This window comes from Dendrobates tinctorius, unplaced genomic scaffold (genome assembly GCF_039654945.1).
Source record: "Dendrobates tinctorius isolate UK_male_01 unplaced genomic scaffold, ASM3965494v1 ptg000250l, whole genome shotgun sequence".
Taxonomy (NCBI): Eukaryota; Metazoa; Chordata; class Amphibia; order Anura; family Dendrobatidae; genus Dendrobates; species Dendrobates tinctorius.
In genome coordinates this window covers 27,169,372-27,191,882 of record NW_027361917.1, presented here as the reverse complement: position 1 = coordinate 27,191,882, position 22,511 = coordinate 27,169,372, and the positions used below count along the sequence as shown (strand labels likewise).

Here is a 22,511-nt window from a genome sequence, read left to right as displayed (position 1 = left end):
ATGCATAGTGTCGCCTCCTAGTGGACAGCAGCATAACACCCATGGTTCTGTGTCCCCCAATGAGGCGACAGAGTAAAAACACTGAGTATCTGTACTAACTGTGATAGAGCATCTGGCTCGCTCAATGTAAGCACATTGTTGATGGGCTCAGCATGTAAATCAGCTGGTCTGTGCTGCACTTTTCCTAGTGGTGGTGCAGGGTATTGCAGTGCTTGTTTCATTCTCGTGAACAGTGCAGGCAAGTATGACTCAGCGTGTAAGTCAATCTGAGCATTGAAATGGTTGCAGCGCTCAAACAGCAGATCGGCCGGGGTGCTAAGAGACGGCCTACCAATGCTCTTAATTTAACAGGCTGGGTAACTAGGCCATATGTATCAATTTTTTAAATGTGATATACCTTTTTTATTTTTTTCTGTTATTTAATTCATTTTTGCATCTTTTGTGTCATTGATAGGTCTTTATATTTTTTTAGAATTTGTTACACACACAGTATTTGTAACAGAGTAGAAACAATTAATTTTTAACGTTTTAACTCATTTTTTAATCACTTAAAGAAACTTTAAACTTGAGCCTGTAGAAAACACTATATACCTGCAGGGATAATGGTAATCTGCAGGTAGTTTTAAAAAATTTTAAAACAAATCTGTGAGAAGGAGCAATGCACCTAAGCCGTTTATATGGTCATGTAGGTCATAGGAAGCTGATAAAATAATACCTTGATATCTGCGATCCGATGTATCATTCCAGAGAAATCCATGCTCTTATATGTAAATGAGCTATTCAAGACTATGGGACGATCACTAATCTGCACGAGAGTCTGCCTCCAGAGCATATTTTACATGAAAAGGGGCTTTATCATTGTAATATGTAATGGCCGCTCACTGCTGTCCTGATCTCACTGCAGAGCTGTGTGTGATTATACCTGACAAATCTACAGGCAGACAGGGTTACAATATTGTTGCCGTACAGCAGAGCTGTGAGAGCTGCAGCAAATGTGTTTGTTATGAGACAAAGTTCAGTTTTACTGATCTGTGTTAGAGACATGTCTCACACTCTTAACTCCCCGTTTTATTAAAATAATCTCTAGAGGCAGAGTCTCATGCAGATTAGTGTCCTCCCCATAGCCTGGAACAACTCAATTACATGTAAGAAAAATTTGGATTTCTCTGGAATAAGACATCAGATCGCAGATCTCAATGTATCATTTAATTCAGCTTCCTATGACAAATGTGCCCATATACATGACTTCGGAGGGCTGATCCTACTGACAGATTCCCTTCAAGTATGTTCAGTAGTCAAACTGTAAGAGCAGCTACAGGGAAAAAATGTATATATTCTCCCTGCAGCCATTCACTTCCAGGCATCGGGGCGGTGCAGTGAGCTGTACTAGTCAGCACTCTGTAATCACTCCCCCTGCATCTTGATTGACAGAAGGCTCTTGCACACATGCTGCAGAGCAGGAATTCAGTCAAGGAGCAGGGGGCGTGATTATAGTGTTTCAATATTTGGTATATTTTGGTCTCCTTTTACTCCATGAAGTTTTGCAAGAGGTGACAAGTTATCAAACTGCATATGCAGCCCCTAAGTGAAGATTTAGTATGTATAAAATAGGGAAAAATGAAGGATTCAAGTTCTATAAACTCACCCACGGATCACTGGATGTAATGGCCGCTTTGAACTTGTTTATACACCCGGCCTGTAATGCCTGCACACCTATAATCTCAGTGCTTGCAGACAACAGGAAAAGTACAACAGCTGTCAGGATGCTGACTTCATCCAGTGCAAGACTGGAGTCACCTACAATACACAAAACATTGAAAAATTGACACTTGCACAAAAAGTGTGAGGAAAAAATGGGAGAAAAACATAATTAAAAAAAGCACAAAAACTAACAAACACAAAATTAGGGATGCTACTTATTAAAGGAGCATTTCCTGTCTAGTAAAGTAATAGATGTCGCTTGGTTATGTCATAGCATTGCGATCCCTTTGGAACCTATGAGCCCCAATCTAATGGTAACCCTGCACTTTGGGGCGCTCGGCCTCCTGACTCTACACAGAATTACAGCTGACCCTATTCACTTAATTGGAACCTGCTGAAGTTCCCTGTATAACAAGTGCTGAAGAGGCGCTTTGTAAGGCAAAAGAGAGAATACAGAGCCTAGATCCATCAATCTCGGGACTAGTGGGACTTCTAGAGGGCGAACTCCCCTGGAGATAAATTGATGGCATAGTTTAGTTCAATGCCACAATCAGAATAATTTAGGAACGTTTTACTTGATCTATCAAGATGCTTCATTCCTTCTTTTCTTACCCGTCTGTGGATACTCCAGCACAGATGCTAACGTGCTGCGGATCAGATCGGTCCACTTCTTCTGAGTTTTTTCAGTCTTGGCCAATGGTGAAGTCACAATAGTTTTTATTGCTTGTAAGCAAGCACTAACCGTCAGTGGCATCTGGTTATCTGAAGACTTTATGGCAGTCTCCTTCAAGACTTTAGTTACCAAGTAAAGGATGGTAGGCAGGATTGTCATACAGCCTGAAAAAAAATATTAAAAACCGAATAAACACATTATATGTATGTATGCATGTACTGTATGTATGAATTATAAGGCCAACATGATAGTTTTCTAATTTGTGCTCCAATAATAGTCTTGATATTCACTGTTATAACTCAAATTTTAATTATTTGCACTAGCTCCTCATTTTGTAGGCTGGTTTTAGGGGACACTGAACTGACTATCCCCCTTAACCTGCCACAGGCTGTTATTAGGCAGTGCTGTATTTCACTACCAAATGTCAGCGCTGAAGACAGAAACAAACAAACCAGTGTGTGATTGCTCATGACCAAAGATTATCAGCTTCAGACAATTGTGCTAATGTTCATAGGGTCCATAAAGGGGTTTTCCTTTACCACTTTAAGATTTATAGAGGAATCTCCCCTGGAATCTGCCCCCCTGCTTTAGCGCTGAAACAACTGGACAGGACATGCTGATGTCCTGACCAGAAGTCACAGGCCCTGCAGTCAATCAGTGGTCAGGCAACTGGGGTTTGGAAAGTTATCACTTCCTTTACAGGCAACTATCATGGCAAGCATTACACTTTTTGATGCGTCTCCTAACTGGTTTTAAGGTCAATTATCTTGGAAGACATACCTGCAGGTGAGCACAAAGTAGGGAGGTCAGCTAGGATGGTCACTGTAGATGCCACGAGACGAGTACTCTCTTCTGAAAGCTGCTGATGTCTGTTGAGAACATGACTCGGAGAGTCTGAAACCTTCGAGCTGAGCTGTGGTACGTGTCGTACCAGGATGAACATTAGCAGCTCCATGGCAGCAAAGACAAGAGACTTTCCTGGGATCAAGCCACCACTTTCTTCACCTTCACCCAAAAGTATCTGCGTTTCCTTTTCACTTGTGTCATCTTTATCTGTAGAGAAATATCAGAAATGATTCTAGTACTAGTGTTTATTATAATAACGGACAGGACTAGTCAATTCCGAGTAGCATCCGGGTAAAATGAAAATCGCCTAAAACTAATGTATTTTGTCTTACTTTGAGTATTTCTTTGTTCCTGTAGTTTGTCATGCGCAGCTCGCACAATTTGCTGCACCACACTAGTAACAAGCAATTGTACAGAAGTTGGATTGCATGTCAGTAGTAGGCGATGTAGGACATTTAGAAGCTCCACTCCAATGACCTGGAAGAGAAGACAGAAGCAATTTTATGCCACATTTATACATACCATTAGTGTGGCTACTAATATGAGACCATGGGAGAATTTATCAGGAATGGTGTTTTATACACTGGCCTTGAACAAAAACACCACTGGAAAAAGATGCATATTTGGTAGATTAATCGTTAGGAGTTCAGGGGGTCAGACCCCAATCGATCACTAAAAAAAGGAGAAGGAGCATTCCAATTGATTATGATTAGCTCTGTTCTCTAGCAAGAGATTTTGGAGGTTTTTTGGTCTGTTTTCATAAAAATTAGGTTGGTGGTATATATTGTCATAGTGGTGAATCTTGTCACATAACGGTAAGAAACCCTCCCAAAAAATCAAGTTAGAGAGAACCTGTCAGCACAATTCTGCATGTTAAATTAAAAGCATGGCCATAATGGCGCTGTTATATAGATGAAATAGATAACTTAGCATAGAAATCCATATGGTGGTTGTTCTTTAATCAGCATTGGAAGTTTGGTGTAATAAGCTTTAGGTGCAGGATTGTGGGTGAGTTTTGGGCTCCTGCCCGGCCCCTCCGCCTGCCACTGGTATCTGTATCTGCTTCCTGTTTAAAAAATTGCACTGGTGCCATCCTTGCCACAGGCAGCATTTGTGCAGCTTGATCTCTTGGCAGTCTTCAATAAAATGGTGCCAGTGGTGGCGCAGATTGCTCTCCCGGCTGTCTTCTGTAAAGTTCCGTAGGTGGCAGCGCATGTGCAGAATGAGATCTCGGCTCAGTGATGTCCTTTAGAGATTTAATTGAGCCTCAATCTGGGCATGTGGCGCCACTGGTGCCATTTTATTGAAGACTGCCATAAGACTAATCTGCGCAAGCGCCGCCCAAAGCCTCAACGGCTGCACTGATGCCAACTTTCAAAAAGGAGGTGACCTGTCATACAGACAACAGATGCCAGCGGAAGGGACAGGCAGGAACCCAAGACTTTACCCACAGTTCTGTCCCTAAGAACCACCACCATGAGGATTTCTTCACTAAAGGTATCTATTTAATTTGTACAACAGTGCCATTATGACCATGCTTTTACTTTAACATGCAAAATCGTGCTGACAGGTTCTCCTTACGGCCCTCGGTCTGTCTGGACATCGGTGTTACTCAGTCCCTGAATGCCAAAAGTGTAAAATAGGCCTTACAATCAGCTTCTGACATGTTGGACACAGATTATTGGAGAAAGCACATTGATTTGGAAATTATTGAAATGTACCTGATCTTCTGCTATGTGACTTCTGGCAAAAGAAGACTCCAAAAGAATATGCAGAGCCTGAAGACTAGCCGTGACATGTTCAACAGGTTCCTCAGGTCGAGGTGCACAAAAAAACTGAATGCTGATACCTGATGAGATACATAGCACATTAATAATCGTATTTAAATATTTTTTCCACTGAGCCATTATTTATTGCTACTTGTTTTTTTTTTTACAATGATTTTCCCTGGTTTATTTTATGAAAAAAATTGTAGTTTTGCAGCAATTACAAAAATTGCAACAATAAACACGATCCAGAACTTAAATTCCAGGTCTTTGTTTTCACCCACCCAATATCAGATGCATTCTATCTTTGTTAAGCTCCTTAAGTGACTTAGGGCTGGGCGGTGTACCCGGTGGCTGGTTTAGCGCTAGGGTAGGGTTACATTTCTGAGAGCCCGTCATGATTGTATCGTCTGCAATCTGTGAATGGTTAAAGCCGGTGGAGTTGAGCCAGAGGGTCACAGCATGGAGTATGGGTGCCCAGGAGTTACGGTAATGGAGCCTTGCGGTGTCGATGGTTTCAGGGGTGTAAAATGCTCCTCCTGCATATTAACATAAAGAAATTCAGTTCTAGAAGCAGTATAATGCAGTATCCTCAACAGTGCAAGGTAAAGAACAAGGCAAAAGATAAAAAAACATACATAAAAGAGTTATCCATGAGTTTGTGTGCACAGTGTAAAATGCACCAGAAATGCGCAGCAAGTGAAATAAATTGACATGTTGCAAATTTGTACATACCCTTACTGCAGTGGGATTCTTCATGTACCCAATTAATAGAAAGGTCTACGTCTTCTCCACCTTTACACTAAATTACAATGTGTGCATTATACTCACCATCAGGAGGAAGCTGGCTAGCAAACTCTGGGGGCAGCGTGAGCAGTGCGTAGTCTTTCAACACCGCCAGCCACAACCGACTAAGAGTAGGCAGAGCGGATTCAACCAATGAGATCAGGCTATCTGGAGGAAGCTCATCTGCTGTACCGTAATCATCATCTTCATCATCATTTGTCTTCATGGCTTTGCTAGGCTTACTGTCACCTTCATTTTTAATAGTCATGGCTACAACATAGACCTAGGATTCAGAGTTGAAAGGAATTTTCATTACGCTGCTCACACAGTTGAAAAATTGACATGACATTAATATCCTAAGTTTCGGTTATATGTATAACCAAGTATTAAAGGGGTTTGTCCAGTGATTACACATTATTGTTTCACAGACTCAGACTACTTAGAACAAAATAATAATGAAGATTTGATACTGGTCTTCAGCAATCCCTAGTGGTTCCTGTGATGACGTTTGCCGGTTCCCTGCTGGTCTCAACACAACAGAAATGGCCAAACAGCCAAGGACGAGGAGGTGGAGACCGGTGGGGAGTGGGTAAGAGAACAGGACACGTGGTGGATCAGTGAGTGTTAGTATTATTTCTATAATATTTTAAAACAGTTTAATCCTTTTTAAAAATATTTATCACAATGGGGACATAAAAATATTATTTTTAAAGGGGTTGTCCACTACTTTGATACTGATGATCTATCAAAGGCAAGGTCACCAATGCCAGTTCGGTAGGGGTCCAACATCCAGCACCCCTATTGATCTGCTGGTATTAGTCACGTAGGTAGTCAGATGTAAGAAGTGTGCGGAGTGGAACAGCACAGCTCCATACACGGTTTTATGGCCATTGTGGAGAACTACAGCTCAGTTTTCAATGAATTGCCATGTATGTGGATTGTGCGAATACACATGGGAGACTCAGAGGATTCACTTTGGGACACAAATATTCGCTGAAGAAACTTCGTTAAAACAGAGCATACACTTATTAGCAAAACTATTTATTTTTCCCCTAATTAAGATCTTCAAAATAATTGATATGTGTTTTAGAAAAGACAAATTTCTAATAGCCGCCGGGGACCCCGGACTTCCCCTGCCCACTGCCCTGGCAGCGGGTGTCTATTAAAAATATGAGTTAAACATACCTGGCTGAGATTGTACAACCAGTGTCTGATATCTGCTGCCCATGGATTGGCAGCATGTATCAGACGTTAAGTTCTCTTTCATTTTAAATAAATTTAAAAAAAAAAATCACTGTGTCCCGAAAAACGAAAAAAAAAAAAAAAACACCTTGTGTCATAAACCGACCTCTGCCCAAGCTTTTAATACAGCAAGTTTCTCCATAGTTATGGCGCTCTCTCGGTACAGCTGGCTGGACGAGCCTTTCCCAGCCTGTGCTTTATCCAATGAAGAAACCAAAAGGTTGTGCACTCTACGAAGATCATTCAGGTCACTGACTACTTTGCTCCCTATCCAGGCACTGCATACCTGAAAAAAGAGCACAAATGCTGCTGCAGTAATTCCCAAAAGATCTAGCCCTCCATATACATGCGCAAGCAGAGTGCAGATCCATACCTGGCAGGCTTTTGCTACGATGTCTGAGGGAGTGTCTTGTGAAAATGCTGGTCGTAAAGCAGCTCCCACCTGAGGATATAGGATAAAACAATCACTATGTTAAAGATCGCACCTTTACCGCTACTATTTCATATGCTGTGCCTCTTTCTGACTGTAGGCCGATCATATGCAGCCAGATATTACTAACCAACTTTCAGGAAGTCATAGACAATACGAGTAGAGGTCACAAGAGACAATAAATGGAGTGGAGGTCACACAAAACAATAAATGGAGTGAAGGCATGCCCACATCCCTTCCACTCAAGTCAGAGTTCTGCAGAGCTTCCATAGCCACCATTAAAGGGAGTCTGTCACCCCATTTTTCGACAGCCGGCATCGTCATCAGGGGTTTATCTACAGCATTCTGTAATGCTGTAGATAAGCCCCTGATGTAACCTGAAATATAAAAAAACGAGTTATATTATACTCACTCATGGGCGGTCCGGAGGATGTCGACGGTCCGGCGCCTCCCATCTTGTAGCGGTGACGTCCTCTTCTTTGCTTCCCGTTGCGGCTCTGGCGCAGGCGCACTGCTCTGCCCTGTTGAGGGCAGAGCAGAGTACTGCAGTGCGCAGGCGCCAGATCAGAGAGGTCCGGCACCTGTGCACTGAAGTTTTACTCTGCCCTCAACAGGGCAGGTAAAGTACGCCTGCGCCGGAGCCGCGACGGGAAGCAAAGAAGAGGACGTCACCACTACAAGATGGGAGGCGCCGGACCGGACCGCGACCGCCCCTGGGTGAGTATAATATAACTCGTTTTTCTTCTCTTTCAGGTTACATCGGGGGCTTATCTACAGCATTACAGAATGCTGTAGATAAGCCCCTGATGGCGGTGCCGGCAGCTGATAGTCCAGAAATGGGATGACAGATTCCCTTTAAGGGATACAGAGAGGATGACAGAGTTATCACTCATGCGCTGCTGATATCGAAATATTGGTGAAATTAAAACATTTAAAGTCAACGCGTTTCGAGGTCACGCAGGACCTCTTCATCAGGACAAAACCTGGTTTCGATATCAGCAGCGCATGAGTGATACCTCCATCTTCCTCTCTGTATGTACGGTTGTCCTCTTGACCAGTAATTCTGCAGAAGCGGTTTTATATGCCCGTTATGTGTTGCCATTCAGCAACCTAGCAAGGGGAATGTATCTACATTTTTCTTTACACCCCATTGTCATCGAATAAGACCCTATTGCGCTTTTTGTTTCCCAGTTTATTCCTTCCATAATTTACCAATAAGGGATAACTTACTCTCTTGGGAATAACCCTTTATAGAGAACCTGTCAGTCTGTACACCCTATTGATAAGAGGAATGCTAAAATCCAGTTATCTTACTTCATTATTAATTTATTATTAATTGCCAAGAGGAATAACAGAGGAACAGCACAGTGCAGAGTTCAAAGAAAAGGTGCTCTGGCATTGTTATATCATAAGGGAATGCTAATTTTACCTAGAAGAGGTATGTCTGAGCGCTAACAGGCGCACTTTAAACAATAGCTTTATTTAAAAGAAAAGTTATTATTGGTCCAGGATGTATGGAGACTTAAAAGCTGTAAAGCAATGTTTTTTTCTTTGATTTGTTTCCCCATCTGCTACATATTTCACTAAAAACTATTTATACACTAAAAACAAAACATATGGAGTTGAAGCTTCACAAAAAGGAGATTTTTGTATACTCACCGTAAAATCTCTTTCTCTTAGCCTTTAATTGGGGGACACAGAACCGTGGGTGTTATGCTGCTGTCCACTAGGAGGCGACACTATGCATAATCTGAAAAAGATTAACTTTGGCTCCTCCTCTGCAGTATACACCCCTGGACGGCGTCAGCCTTCTCCAGTTTTGTGCAAAAGCATTAGGAGGAATATACCAGAAACATAACCATGCCTGTAAAAAAAGGCTGCTATAAACAGGCTCAAACAACAATATGAGAACCCAACCGTAACAACGGCCCGCAAGGGCAACAGGGTGGGAGCTGTGTCCCCCAATTAAAGGCTAAGAGAAAGATTTTACGGTGAGTACACAAATATCTCTTTTACTCTGTCGCCTTATTGGGGGACACAGAACCGTGGGACGTCCCAAAGCAGTCCCTGGGTGGGAAGCAGTGGACGAATATTGTGCTGACAGTCCCCTAGACTTGGGGTATTGCCGCCTGCAGGACCCGTCTACCCAGGCTCGCATCCACTGAGGACTTGGTATGCACTCTGTAGTGTTTTGTAAATGTGTGCAGGCTAGTCCAAGTGGCTGCCTTACACACTTGATGTGCTGAGGCTTGATGCCAAATGGCCCAAGAGGCCCTTACTGCCTGCGTAGAGTGTGCCGTGATACCGGCCGGAAGGGGAGAATTGTTGAGGCGGTAAGCCTCTTGAATGGTGGACTTGATCCAGTCCAAGACACGTAAATACGCAATGCCCTGACAAGGTCAAGCGTATGCAGAGCCTTCTCTACCCTATGAACGGGAGCCGGGCAAAGAGACGGTAGTGATATTTCCTCATTGAGGTGGAAGCTGGACACGACCTTCGGAAGGAAGGATGGTACTGTACGGAGAACCACCTTGTCATGATGAAAAACCAGGAAGGGTTGTCTGCATGAAAGAGCTGAAAGTTCAGACACCCTGCGTAGCGAGGTGATTGCCACCAGGAAAACCACTTTCTGTGATAGAAAGCGGAGTGAGATCACCCTAAGGGGTTCAAAAGGAGGTGACTGTAGTGCTGTCAAGACCAGGTTGAGGTCCCACGTCTCCAACGGACGTTTGTAGGGGGGAACCAATCGGGAAACCCCTTGGAGAAAAGTCTTCACTTGCGGCTTGTTAGCAATACGCCTCTGAAAGAGCACTGAAACCTGGCTCTTCAGCGAGCCCAGGGATAGCCCGGCGTCCAGGCCTGACTGGAGGAAACCGAGGACCTTTGGAAGAGAATAGGGAAGTGGGATCTGCCCACGATATTCTCACCATGTGAAGAAAACCTTCCAGGTACGATAGTAAATCCTGGCTGAAGTTGGCTTTCGAGCCCTGATCATGGTTTTAACAACGTCCGGTGAAAAACCAGCTTGGGTCAAAACCCAGGTCTCAATGGCCACGCCATCAAATTGAGAGCCCCTGAGTTCTGGTGGAAGAACGGGCCTTGTGACAGGAGGTCGGGACGTGTGGGCAGACGCCAGGGAGCGTCTGCTGTGAGTTGCATGACGTCGGCGTACCATGTACGCCTGGGCCAGTCTGGAGCGATCAGAATGGTGGGAACACCCTCTTGTTTGATCTTCCTCAGGACTCTGGAGATCAGGGGGAGGGGTGGAAAAATGTACAGAAGCTGGAACTGGGTCCAGTCCTGAACCAGGGCATCTGCTCCGAGCGACCGCGGATCGCGCGTCCTGGCCATGAAGTTGGGAACCTTGGCATTGAGATGGGATGCCATCAGATCCATGTCCGGTGTCCCCCAACGATGACAGATCTGACCGAAGACTTCTGGATGGAGAGACAATTCCCCCGAGTCCATTCCTTGTCGGCTGAGATAGTCTGCTTCCCAGTTGTCCACACCCGGAATGTGGACCGCGGAGAGCACCGACCTTGCAGCCTCCGCCCATTGTAGGATACGTGTTACTTCGGTCATCGCCTGGATGCTGCGGGTGCCGCCTTGATGGTTCACGTATGCCACTGCCGTGGCATTGTCCGACTGTACTCTGATATGAGAGTCTGCCAGCAAGTGATGGAAGGCTTTCAACGCCAGGAAGATGGCCCGAATTTCCAGGATGTTGATGGGCATGGTCGATTCCCTTGGTGACCACCTGCCTTGCGCTCTGTGATGTAGGTGCACCGCGCCACAACCCATAAGGCTTGCGTCGGTGGTCAAAACCTTCCATTGATCGGAGAAAAAGGATTTTCCCCTTGCAAGCGAGGTTGGCTTGAGCCACCAGTGCAGGGACCTCCTGGTGTTTGCTGATAACCGAAAACTCCCTGTCAAGGGAGAACGGATTCCTGTCCCAGGACTTGAGGATGGCCAGTTGAAGGGGTCTGAGGTGAAACTGGGCAAATGGTACCGCCTCCATTGCTGCTGCCATCCTGCCAAGTACTCTCATGGCATACCGGAGAGATCTGGGGGACTTGCGGAGGAGTGTGTGAACTCCCAGACGGAGAGCCAGTGCCTTGTCCCTGGGGAGGATCACCAGACCCTTGGAGGTGTCGAATAGCATCCCCAGGAAGGTCAGAGACTGACTCGGGGTAGTCGAGGACTTCTGTAAATTGACTAACCATCCCAGGCGCCTCAGAGTGTCGATCGTGATCGAGACGTTGACCTCGCAGTCCTTGAGGGTGGGGGCCTTGATGAGAAGGTCGTCCAGATATGGAACGACTACTATGCCTTTGGCGTGCAGAACGTCCATGGTAGCTGCCATGACCTTTGTAAATGTTCTGGGAGCCGTGGCGAGACCGAACGGGAGGGCCACAAACTGGTAATAGTCTTGGTTGATTGCGAATCTGAGAAACTTCTGATGGGCGGGAGCAATCGGTATATGCAGGTATGCGTCCTGTATGTCTATGGAGGCAAGATATTCTCCTTTTTCCATAGACTCAACGATTGACCGGAGGGATTCCATGCGGAAGTGACGAACTCGAACGTACTTGTTGAGTTGCTTGAGGTCTAGTATGGGTCGGACGCTGCCTCCCTTCTTGGGCACCACGAACAGGTTGGAGTAGAACCCTCGGAAGCGCTCTTCTGCTGGGACTGGCACTATGACTCCTGCTTGCAGGAGGGAAGAAACCGCTTGACGGAAGGCCTGAGCTTTGAGCGGGGATTTTGGAGGGACAGAGGGAAAAAACCTGTGCGGTGGGCTGGTAGTAAACTCGATTTTGTATCCTGAAGACACTATTTCCTTGACCCACTTGTCTTCTGTAATAGGCAGCCAGACCTGCTGAAAGAGTAGCAGTCGTACGCCTTCAAGTGGGGTGTCTTCCAGAGGGCATGAGTCAGGATGAGGGAAAAGCCTGAGGTTTTCCTCCTTTAGGTTTTGCCTGGCTTGCCTTTGATTGCCAGTTCCTGTCCGGCCTCTGTGCCGCACGTGTGTTGTCCCTGCGGGGGGAACGATTACGGTTTTGTGCTGGGCGTGAGACGGACCAGCCTGAAGAATTCCGAAAGGATCGGAAACGAGATTGATTACGCCTTTTAAACGTGCGTTTTGGTCTTCGTTGAGGGAGGGAAGTACTTTTGCCCCCAGTAGCATTGGATATCATTGTATCCAGCTTTTCACCGAAAAGACGGCCACTGAAGTACGGGAGATTTGTTAGGGACTTTGAGGCCGCATCCGCTTTCCATTCTCTTAGCCAGAGAATACGCCGGATTGTGATGGCGTTTGATGCTATTCCCGCTATCCCACTTGCAGAGTCCAACGCTGCATGGACCATGTAATCTGCCACCACTGCAATTTGCACCGCCTGGTCCGCCAGCTGAGGATTTGAAGCTTGAAGGCCCTTTTACAATAGATCAGCCCAAGCCGTGATGGCCTTGGCTGCCCAAACTGAAGCAAATGCGGGAGCCAAAGAGGCACCTGCCGTTTCAAAGATTGAACGAGCCATGCGTTCTACTTGTCTGTCTGCTGTGTCCTTGAGGGTTGAACTGCCCGGCAGCGAGAGAAGCGTTTGTGCTGCTAGTCTAGAGACTGGAGGGTCCACTTCAGGCGGATCTGTCCAATCCTTGGTGTCTTTCTGTGGAAAGGGGTATTTCGCTTCCAAATACTTGCGATTGGCGAATTTTTTCTCAGGCTGTGAAAAAATGCTTAGAAAGGATTTTTTGAAATTCCGTGTGATTAGGGAAGACCTTCGATGGTTTCTGAACACTTTCAAAGGAAATCTTGTGTTCTGGTGCTTCTGGGGTTGGATCTGAAATGTCCAGCACCCGAAGGATGGAAGAGACGATATCCTCAACTATCGCAGTATTGCTAGGGGGACTAGGGAGCAAAGCGTTCTCTGTTTCGTTATCTGAATTGGAGTCACATATGCCCTCTGAGTCCTGCGCATCGCTAAGGAGCTCCCTAGCGGGCGAACTAGAGCGGAGGTTTCCCGTGGTCTGGGATCATTGTGGAGATCCGCATTGTCCTTCTCTATCAGAGGACGGCCTCGGTGACCTGAGGCCACTGTGTCTTTCCCTGGAGGGGGAAGACCTATTGCTATGTGAGGACGCAGATGAACGCGACCTGTGGGTCCGTTTACGCCTCTAACTGTCGGAAGCGCCCTGACCATGAGACCGGACGTCCCTTTGCTGGGTAACGTTCATAGCCGAGACATGACCCTGCAGAGCCTGCAGTAATGTGGAGGTCAGGTTATCTATAGACTGTGTCATAGACTGCGACATCTGAGTCGCCCATTCCGACGCAGTAGCGGTCGCAGAAGCGTTGGTAGGGACTTTTTGGGGTTCTGATTCTGTTTTTTGGGTACAATCCCGGCAGTGCGAGGTACGTGCTGCCGCTGGGGAGAGTGGCCTTGCAGGCTGTGCAGACTGCATAAAAGCAGTCTTGCCTGGTTCTTTTCCTTGAGCCTGACATAGTACCTAGGCTGATTAGTGGAGGCCCTACAGGGGTATCTACACATAGGAAAGGAGTAGGAGAGTGCTATAGGGTATAGGAATTCACAGCTGAGTACTAAGGACCCAGCTGTGATCTTACCCCACCGGTGCTCCCCCTTAGGTCCAGCGCTGATAAGTCCCACGCCCTGTGCCCCCCGGAGACTGCTGTGCTGCGTTCCTCCAGGTGCAGCAAGATGGCCACCGGATTCTGAGGTGGAGAGGGAAGGGGGCGGAGAGCTGGAAAAGGGCGCGCTGGGTTATGGAAAAGCGCGCCCTTCCTGCCTCGATCCGCCCCTTCTATGACACTACAGTGTCATTTTCGTCATCCGGGGGGCGGGCCGGGGGGCAGGAATGGGGCGGCGACTTCGGGGGGGGGGGTCGGATTTAAACCAGACCCTCCCAGAATGAAAGGAGGGCTGGCGGTGGGGCCATGTATGTGACTGGGGCCCTGTGGAGGGTCCCTTGGGGCGCCATTGCTGCAGAGACCGGGGCGCAGGGAGCCCGGTCTCTAATAAGTGCCGTTCCTCGCTGCACCTCCCCCGGTCCCAAAAGGAGCCCACAGGTGGACTGGGGTCCCTGGTGCCTGGTACAGGCCCTACCTGCGGTGTCTCAACCTAATACCCCCAGAGGGGGATTAGGGAGGGTGCTGCTGTCACCGTCAGGGGGCTTCATCGTCGCCTCGACCTCGACCCAGAGCCGGACGGAACTGAGGAAGGAGGGGGGTCTCGACCTCGAACCAGTACCCGAGGGACTAGTGAGGGAGCGACACGGGGAATAGCCACCTCGACCTCAACCGGGTACCCCTAATGGGGGACCGAGGAGGGAGCCATGCCGGGAGTCTCGCTGGAGACCCTCTTTTCTTCATCTGTAGTCCTTTGGAAAAAAATCCAGGAAAAAGACGGAGTAAAAAAAAAATCTTAGGTGTGCCTCCTGCGACACTAAGCAAAAACTGGAGAAGGCGGACGCCGTCCAGGGGTGTATACTGCAGAGGAGGAGCCAAAGTTAATCTTTTTCAGATTATGCATAGTGTCGCCTCCTAGTGGACAGCAGCATAACACCCACGGTTCTGAGTCCCCCAATAAGGCGACAGAGTAAGTTTTATCGGCTGATTTGCACAATGAGAGAATGAAACATAAAATTCTGATTTGACTTCTGCATTAAAGAAGTACTCCAGCTTTTTTTTTTTATTGTTGCACTGGCGTGGTGCTTCTGACAGAAGATCCTGGACCCTACACTTATACTTACCAGCCACGGTCCTCACCTTCTATCAGAGCGGCTCTGGTCGGTCTCCAGCAGTTTGAGACCGTGCAGGAGGTCGCAACTCAATGTAAGTCTATGAAAGCCAGAACAAGGCACTCATAGACTGACATTAAGAGCTTGTGACCATTTTCCTCTGACATCCAGGCAGTCAGAAGCTGTAGTCATAAGATGTAAGCACGGACTGGAACCGCACCAATAAAAAGTGAAGATGGTAGCGGGAAAGCGTAAGACTGCAGACGTTTTGAAAATTAAGGGTCAAGACAGTAAATATTGAGTCTTTTTATAAACTTGATGTATTTGTCAAAGTGTAAAAACTTAACAAATGCTGTGGGAAAAAAAAAAATCTAAATTTGTCTTAGTCTCAAAACTCTTAGCCACCACTGTATTACTATTTCTCAGTAATGAGATTTGATGAAGAATGATTAAAGATGAGAGCCAGAGCAACACACACTTCAATTCTGCCTTACATTGGCCTGATACTGTTCCAAGATTACATGTCCCGGAAACTCCGGCTCCGGAACGGCAGCAAACTTCTTAATAATATCCTCCAGGGCTTGCAAACCAGCCATCCTCAGCTGATTACTGTGATCTGTGGCCGCCATAAAAGCCATTCGAATAAGGTCAGAAAGATGTAACACCAAAGAGTCACCTATGAAATAAGCCAAAAACAAGAGGTTTTAATTAACTGGTTCATATATGGGCAATTTTCAACCTTAACGACCAGACAAGGTCTCCAGATTTCTGCTGGGTGGCTTTTACCATTTCCTCTCAACTGATTTCAATTCAGTTCCTTTTTTGAGACTGATACAATTTCTTTCAAAGCCTTAGTTTCTCAACTTTGTGGTACATTTCACACAGAGGAAGCATGCAATTTCGCTATGATGCCCAGCAAAGTTAATGTACAAAGCCTTGGGTTGAATGCTAATGTCCAGAAAAAGAGATCTTTTGAGCTGGACCTCTACTGAGAAGTCCAGGAAAAAGAAATCTTTTGCCCTCCCAGTCTAATATCTTGCTTCTCACGTGCTATCCTTACTAAAATGTCCCTATCTTTTATAGCGGAGAGAGGATTTTGATCAGTACAGGCTGAGGGGGTTTGTCCGCCAGCCCAGGTCTCATAGACCTCCACCGCAAACCAGGGAGCAATTAACCATTTTTCTAAAAAAAAACTGTCAGGTTCCTTCATTCCACCTTCTCAGTTACCTCAGCCAGTCTGATGTTATTACGTCTTTGGCTATTCTCCAGGTCATCTACCTTAGCTACCAAAGCCGCCACAGTTTGCGTATGGTTTTTAATGTCTCTACGGACCGGGCGAAAAGCGCCCTCCACCTGACTTACAAGGAACATTCCGTACCTTCACGGCCATCATATTTTGCGCATCATGATGAATTATCGAAGTAATTTCCTGAATGTTGCAAGTCCGCGTGTCACTCACTATCCTTCTTCCCCAGCATATTACTCAGGGTCATTATATTACTATGGCCTGGATTCCTTACTTGCAGCCTCCAGAAGCCTTCTGCTCCCATATAGGCCCCTTCACACTTGAGCAATCCTTATTTTACAGGACCTGCGCAATGGCACTAGGCCCCAGGGAAGCACTCCCGGCTTAACGTGGCTCCGTTGGGAAGAAAAGAGAACATTTGCGGCCGGATAACAGGCTCCTGACCAACCGAAGCACGTGCAGACTCGGCAGGACTCACAAGTATGTCAGGGAGTTGTTCTGAGTGCACTCACACCCTGCAGAACCAGATCCAGCACTAATGTGACCACCGTCCCCGCAGCAATATGCGCCAGACAGCAACCCCGGGAAGCTCACGGGGACAGAGTTGCAATCCCGCACTGCTCAGTCTTAAGCCCCCGTCACACATAGCGATCTCGCTAGCAAGTTTTGTGACGCAACAGCGATATCACCAGCGAGATCACTGTGTATGACACCTATCAGCGACCGGCCCCCCTGCCGGTATCACTGATCGTTGTTGGAAAGCCCTGGACATTTTTTTTTTTTATCGCTGGTCTCCCGCTGGCCAGCACGCATCACTGCGTGTGACAGGCGGGAGACCAACGATCAGCTGGTAACTAAGGTAAACGCAGGGTTTCTAAGCAGCGTGATGTGCTTAGAAACCCTCTGTGTACCTTAGTTACCAGCATGCTGATGCAGGGAGCTGGTAACCAAGGTACACATCGGGTTTCTAAGTGACGTGCGCTGCTTAGAAACCAGATGTGTACCTTAGTTACCAGCTCCCTGCATCAGCGCGCTGGTAACTAACGTACACAGCGACGCGCCCGCTCGGCGTCGCTGGTGCTGATCGCTGGTGAAGCTGTCTGTTTGACAGCTCACCAGCGATCATGTAGCGACACACCAGCGATCCTGACATGTTGATATCGTTGTCGGGATCACTGGTGAGTCGCTATGTGTGACGGGGCCCTTAGATTTCCACCCTCTAATGCGTCCTGACCACTAGAAAATTAGCAATGGTGTGGGTTTCAGCAGCATATTTGGCCTATTGAGGGTAATTGGGTAAGGGCTAGGGAAACAAGTAAGGCTGGCATAGATATTTTTCTATTTATGCTGGTCATCCTGCAAATAGTGATTCTAATGGGCCATTCTGCACATGGTGGAGCTGCCGTTGCAGTTAGACGGAGCACGGATCTGATCTTTCCCGCATTCAGAGCAAATCTAGGTCCCAGCATGAACATCCATGAATCAAGTGTTCTCTGTGATGGATAAAGAACGCGATTCTATCATACAGTATCTTACATTGTACTGTACTTGGTCGTGCGGTAGATTGTGTTAGATACATATATTACAAACTTAAAGTGCTGCTGGAAGACGGGGTACATCCTCCTGAAGACTGCAGCTTCTTCTGAGCAGGTGCAAGATTTCTGCAGCAGGAGCAGGGAGGACAGCGTAACAAGCTTGTCAATTAAGATAGACCGGTGGAGATAGAGACTGCAGCCTGAATACACATGGACTCATACAATCTGGCACTGTGTAGCTGGACTCAAAGTCCTACATTTTCAGGAAGGATTATAGAGTCATTCTAGGTTTGATTTACAAGGGACCGTAAATACACCATGCTCATCAGGGATCGGTGATGTATTCCATCAGGTATACAGATTATGTGACAGATCCTATTTGATGTTAAAAATGAAAATAAAAGCTATAAAATGGAATCTTACTTTTGGGATTTTTCATTTTTAAGATGCGAGCAGCAGCTAAATCGAAGTGTGGGTTATTAGCATTTTCACAAAGCATGATAATCCGGCAAAGACAATCTGCTGCAAATACACGTGTGGCCCAACGAGGGGCTACAAATGGTTTGGATTTGTCATCATCTCCCAGTGTGGTAAACATGGTGTCATCATCCATTTCATCCTTTTTTTCAGTATCTTCGTCCCTTACTCCAGCAACCAAGCTGGTAGTGCCTACGTCTAGGACAAGAAAGAGCAACAATGTTAAAACAGATGGGAAAAAAAGCTTAGTTTTAAGTAGAAAAAAAAATACAACAATAAAAAGAAAAAAAGTATAAAACAACCTCAAGATGTATTAAAGGTTTTGTAAATGAAAGAAGAAATAAAGCATTGAAATACTACACAGTTCTCATAATTCTGAGCATTTTAGTATTATCTATGAGCAATAAGGAGTCTTCATCACTGAATCATGGCAATCATCTGAAATCCAGAATCAATTCATAAAACAAGTATAGATACATACCGCTGGTGGCTGCAAGTACATCTTTGCACAGAAGCAACCAATGAGACAATTTGTCCACTGCCAAGGAAGACAGCATGTGACCCAATGTGTCGTGTATGTCCGAGCACAGTTTGCGGTCAGTTTCCCGATCCAGCATTCCAAACAACACTCCTTCCAAACCGGTGTCTGTAATGTTGATATCTGCAGGGAAATAGCGGAGGGGTTGTCCCACAAACAAAGTACATGTTAACCCCTTCACCCCCAAGGGTGGTTTGCACGTTCATGACCGGGCCAATTTTTACAATTCTGACTACTGTACCTTTATGAGGTCATAACTCTGGAACGCTTCCATTGATCCCGGTGATTCTGACATTGTTTTCTCGTGACATATTGTACTTCATGTTAGTGGTAAAATTTCATTCAAATAACTTGCGTTTATTTGTGAAAAAAATGGAAATTTGGCAAAAATTTTGAAAATTTCGCAATTTTCCAACTTTGAATTTTTATGCCCTTAAATCACAGAGATACGGCACACAAAAAACTTGATAAGTAACATTTCCCACATGTTTACTTTACATCAGCACAATTTTGGAACCAAAATTTTTTTTTGTTAGGAAGTTATAAGGGTTAAAAGTTGACCAGCGATTTCTCATTTTTACAACACCATTTTATTTTTAGGACCACATCACATTTGAAGCCACTTTGAGGGGTCTATATGATAGAAAATACCCAAAAGTGACACCATTCTAAAAACTGAACCCCTTAAGGTGCTCAAAACCACATTCAAGAAGTTTATTAACCCATTAGGTGCGTCACAGGAATTTTTTTGAATATTTAAAAAGAAATGAACATCTAACTTTTTTTCACAAAAAAAATACTTCAGGTTCAATTTTTTTTATTTTACCAAGGGTAACAGGAGAAATTGGACTGCAAAAGTTATTGTGCAATTTGTCCTGAGTACGCTGATACCTGATCTGTGGGGGGGGAACGACTGTTTCGGCGCATGGCAGAGCTCAGAATGGAAGGAGCGCCGTTTGACTTTTTCAATGCAAAATTGGCTGGAATTCAGATCGGACGCCATGTCACGTTTGGAGAGTCCCTGATGTACCTAAACAGTGGAAACCCCCTACAAGTGACCCCATTTTGGAAACTAGACCCCCCAAGGAACTTATCTAGATATGTGGTGAGAACTTTGAACCCACAAGGGCTTTACAGAAGTTTACAACGTACAGCGGTACAATTAAAAAATCATATTTTTTCCACAAAAATGATCTTTTCACCCCAATATTTATTTTCCCAAGGGTAACAGGACCCTAAAAGTTATTGTGCAATTTGTCCTGAGTACGCTGATACCCCACATGTGGGGGTAAACCACTATTTGGGCGCATGGCAGAGCTCGGAAGGGAAGCAGTGCCATTTGACGTTTTTGGCTGGAATTGAGATCAGACACCATGTCGCGTTTGAAAAACCCCTGATGTACCAAAACAGTGGAAACGCCCCACAAATGACACCATTTTGGAAACTAGACCCCCTAAGGAACTTATCTAGATGTGTGGTGAGAACTTTGAACCCCCATGGGCTTCACAGAAGTTTATAACATAAAGCCATACAATTAAAAAATCATATTTTTTTCCACAAAAATGATCTTTTCACCCTCAATTCTTATTTTTCCAAGGGTAACAGGACCCTAAAAGTTATTGTGCAATTTGTCCTGAGTACGCTGATACCCCACATGTGGGGGTAAACCACTATTTGGGCGCATGGCAGAGCTCGGAAGGGAAGCAGCGCCATTTGACGTTTTTGGCTGGAATTGAGATCGGACACCATGTCGCGATTGGAAAACCCCTGATGTACCAAAACAGTGGAAATCCCCCACAAATGACACCATTTTGGAAACTAGACCCCCTAAGGAACTTATCTAGATGTGTGGTGAGAACTTTGAACCCCCATGGGCTTCACAGAAGTTTATAACATAAAGCCATACAATTAAAAAATCATATTTTTTCCACAAAAATGATCTTTTCACCCTCAATTCTTATTTTTCCAAGGGTAACAGGACCGTAAAAGTTATTGTGCAATTTGTTCTGAGTACGCTGATACCCCACATGTGGGGGTAAACCACTATTTGGGCGCATGGCAGAGCTCGGAAGGGAAGCAGCGCCATTTGACGTTTTTGGCTGGAATTGAGATCGGACACCATGTCACGTTTGGAAAACTCCTGATGTACCAAAACAGTGGAAACCCCCCACAAATGACACCATTTTGGAAACTAGACCCCCTAAGGAACTTATCTAGATGTGTGGTGAGCACTTTGACCCCCCCAGTGCTTCACAGAAGTTTATAATGCCCGGGCGTGAAAATAAAAAATTCGTATTTTTTCCACAAACATGATCTTTTAGTCACCATTTTTTTATTTTCCCAAGGGTACCAGGAGAAATTGGACCCCAAAAGTTGTTGTCCAATTTGTCCTGAGTATGCTGATCCCCCATATGTGGGAGAAAACTACTGTATGGGCACACGTCGGGGCTCGGAAGGGAAGTAGTGACGTTTTGGAATGCAGACTTTGATGGAATGGTCTGCGGGTGTCATGTTATCTTTGGAGAGCCCCTAATGTACCTAAACAGTGGAAACCCCCCACAAATGACACCATTTTGTAAACTAGACCCCCCAAGGAACTTATCTAGATGTGTGGTGAGCACTTTGAACCCCCCAGTGCTTCACAGAAGTTTATAACGCCCGGGCGTGAAAATAAAAAATTCGTATTTTTTCCACAAACATGATCTTTTAGTCACCATTTTTTTATTTTCCCAAGGGTACCAGGAGAAATTGGACCCCAAAAGTTGTTGTCCAATTTGTCCTGAGTATGCTGATACCCCATATGTGGGAGAAAACTACTGTATGGGCACACGTCGGGGCTCGGAAGGGAAGTAGTGACGTTTTGGAATGCAGACTTTGATGGAATGGTCTGCGGGTGTCATGTTGTCTTTGGAGAGCCCCTAATGTACCTAAACAGTGGAAACCCCCACAAATGACCACATTTTAAAAACTAGACCCACTAAGGAACTTATCTAGATGTGAGGTAAGCACTTTGAACCCCCAAGGGCTTCACTGAAGTTTATAATGCCAGGGCATGAAAATAAAAAAATCGTATTTTTTCCAGAAACATGATCAATTAGTCCCCAATTTTTTCATTTTCCCAAGGGTAACAGGAGAAATTGGACCCCCAAAAGTTGTTGTCCAATTTGGCCTGAGTACGCCGACACCCCATATGTGGGAGAATACTACTGTATGGACACACGTCGGGGCTCGGAAGGGAAGCAGTGACGTTTTGGAATGCAGACTTTGATGGAATGGTCTGCGGGTGTCATGTGCGTTTGGAGAGCCCCTGATGTACCTAAACTATTGAAACTCCCCACAAGTGACCCCATTTTGGACACTAGACCCCCCACGGAACTTATCTAGATGTGTGGTGAGCACTTTGAACCCCCAAGTGTTTCACAGAAGTTTATAACACTCGGACGTGAAAATAAAAAAATCATTTTTTTTCCACAAAAATGATATTTTTGCCCCCAATTTTTTATTTTCCTAAGG

At 45.6% G+C, this 22,511-nt stretch overlaps 1 protein-coding gene across 2 annotated transcripts in view; it reads right to left on the bottom strand.

Moving 5' to 3' along the window:
* The window catches only part of HEATR5B (HEAT repeat containing 5B), a 103,581-nt gene that overhangs the window by 12,410 nt on the left and 68,660 nt on the right, over positions 1 to 22,511 (bottom strand). Inside the window, exons 23-34 of one of the 2 annotated variants that reach the window (XM_073557592.1) lie at positions 18,942 to 19,121; positions 18,407 to 18,658; positions 15,697 to 15,878; positions 7,388 to 7,456; positions 7,121 to 7,300; positions 5,818 to 6,055; positions 5,271 to 5,525; positions 4,942 to 5,069; positions 3,553 to 3,697; positions 3,155 to 3,427; positions 2,314 to 2,538; positions 1,646 to 1,797 (exon numbers count right to left, since the gene is read on the bottom strand). In XM_073557592.1, coding sequence (XP_073413693.1) covers positions 1,646 to 1,797; positions 2,314 to 2,538; positions 3,155 to 3,427; positions 3,553 to 3,697; positions 4,942 to 5,069; positions 5,271 to 5,525; positions 5,818 to 6,055; positions 7,121 to 7,300; positions 7,388 to 7,456; positions 15,697 to 15,878; positions 18,407 to 18,658; positions 18,942 to 19,121 — 2,279 coding nt within the window. The remainder of the gene's footprint in view (positions 1 to 1,645; positions 1,798 to 2,313; positions 2,539 to 3,154; positions 3,428 to 3,552; positions 3,698 to 4,941; positions 5,070 to 5,270; positions 5,526 to 5,817; positions 6,056 to 7,120; positions 7,301 to 7,387; positions 7,457 to 15,696; positions 15,879 to 18,406; positions 18,659 to 18,941; positions 19,122 to 22,511) is intronic. The other variant, XM_073557594.1, reaches the window with a different exon arrangement.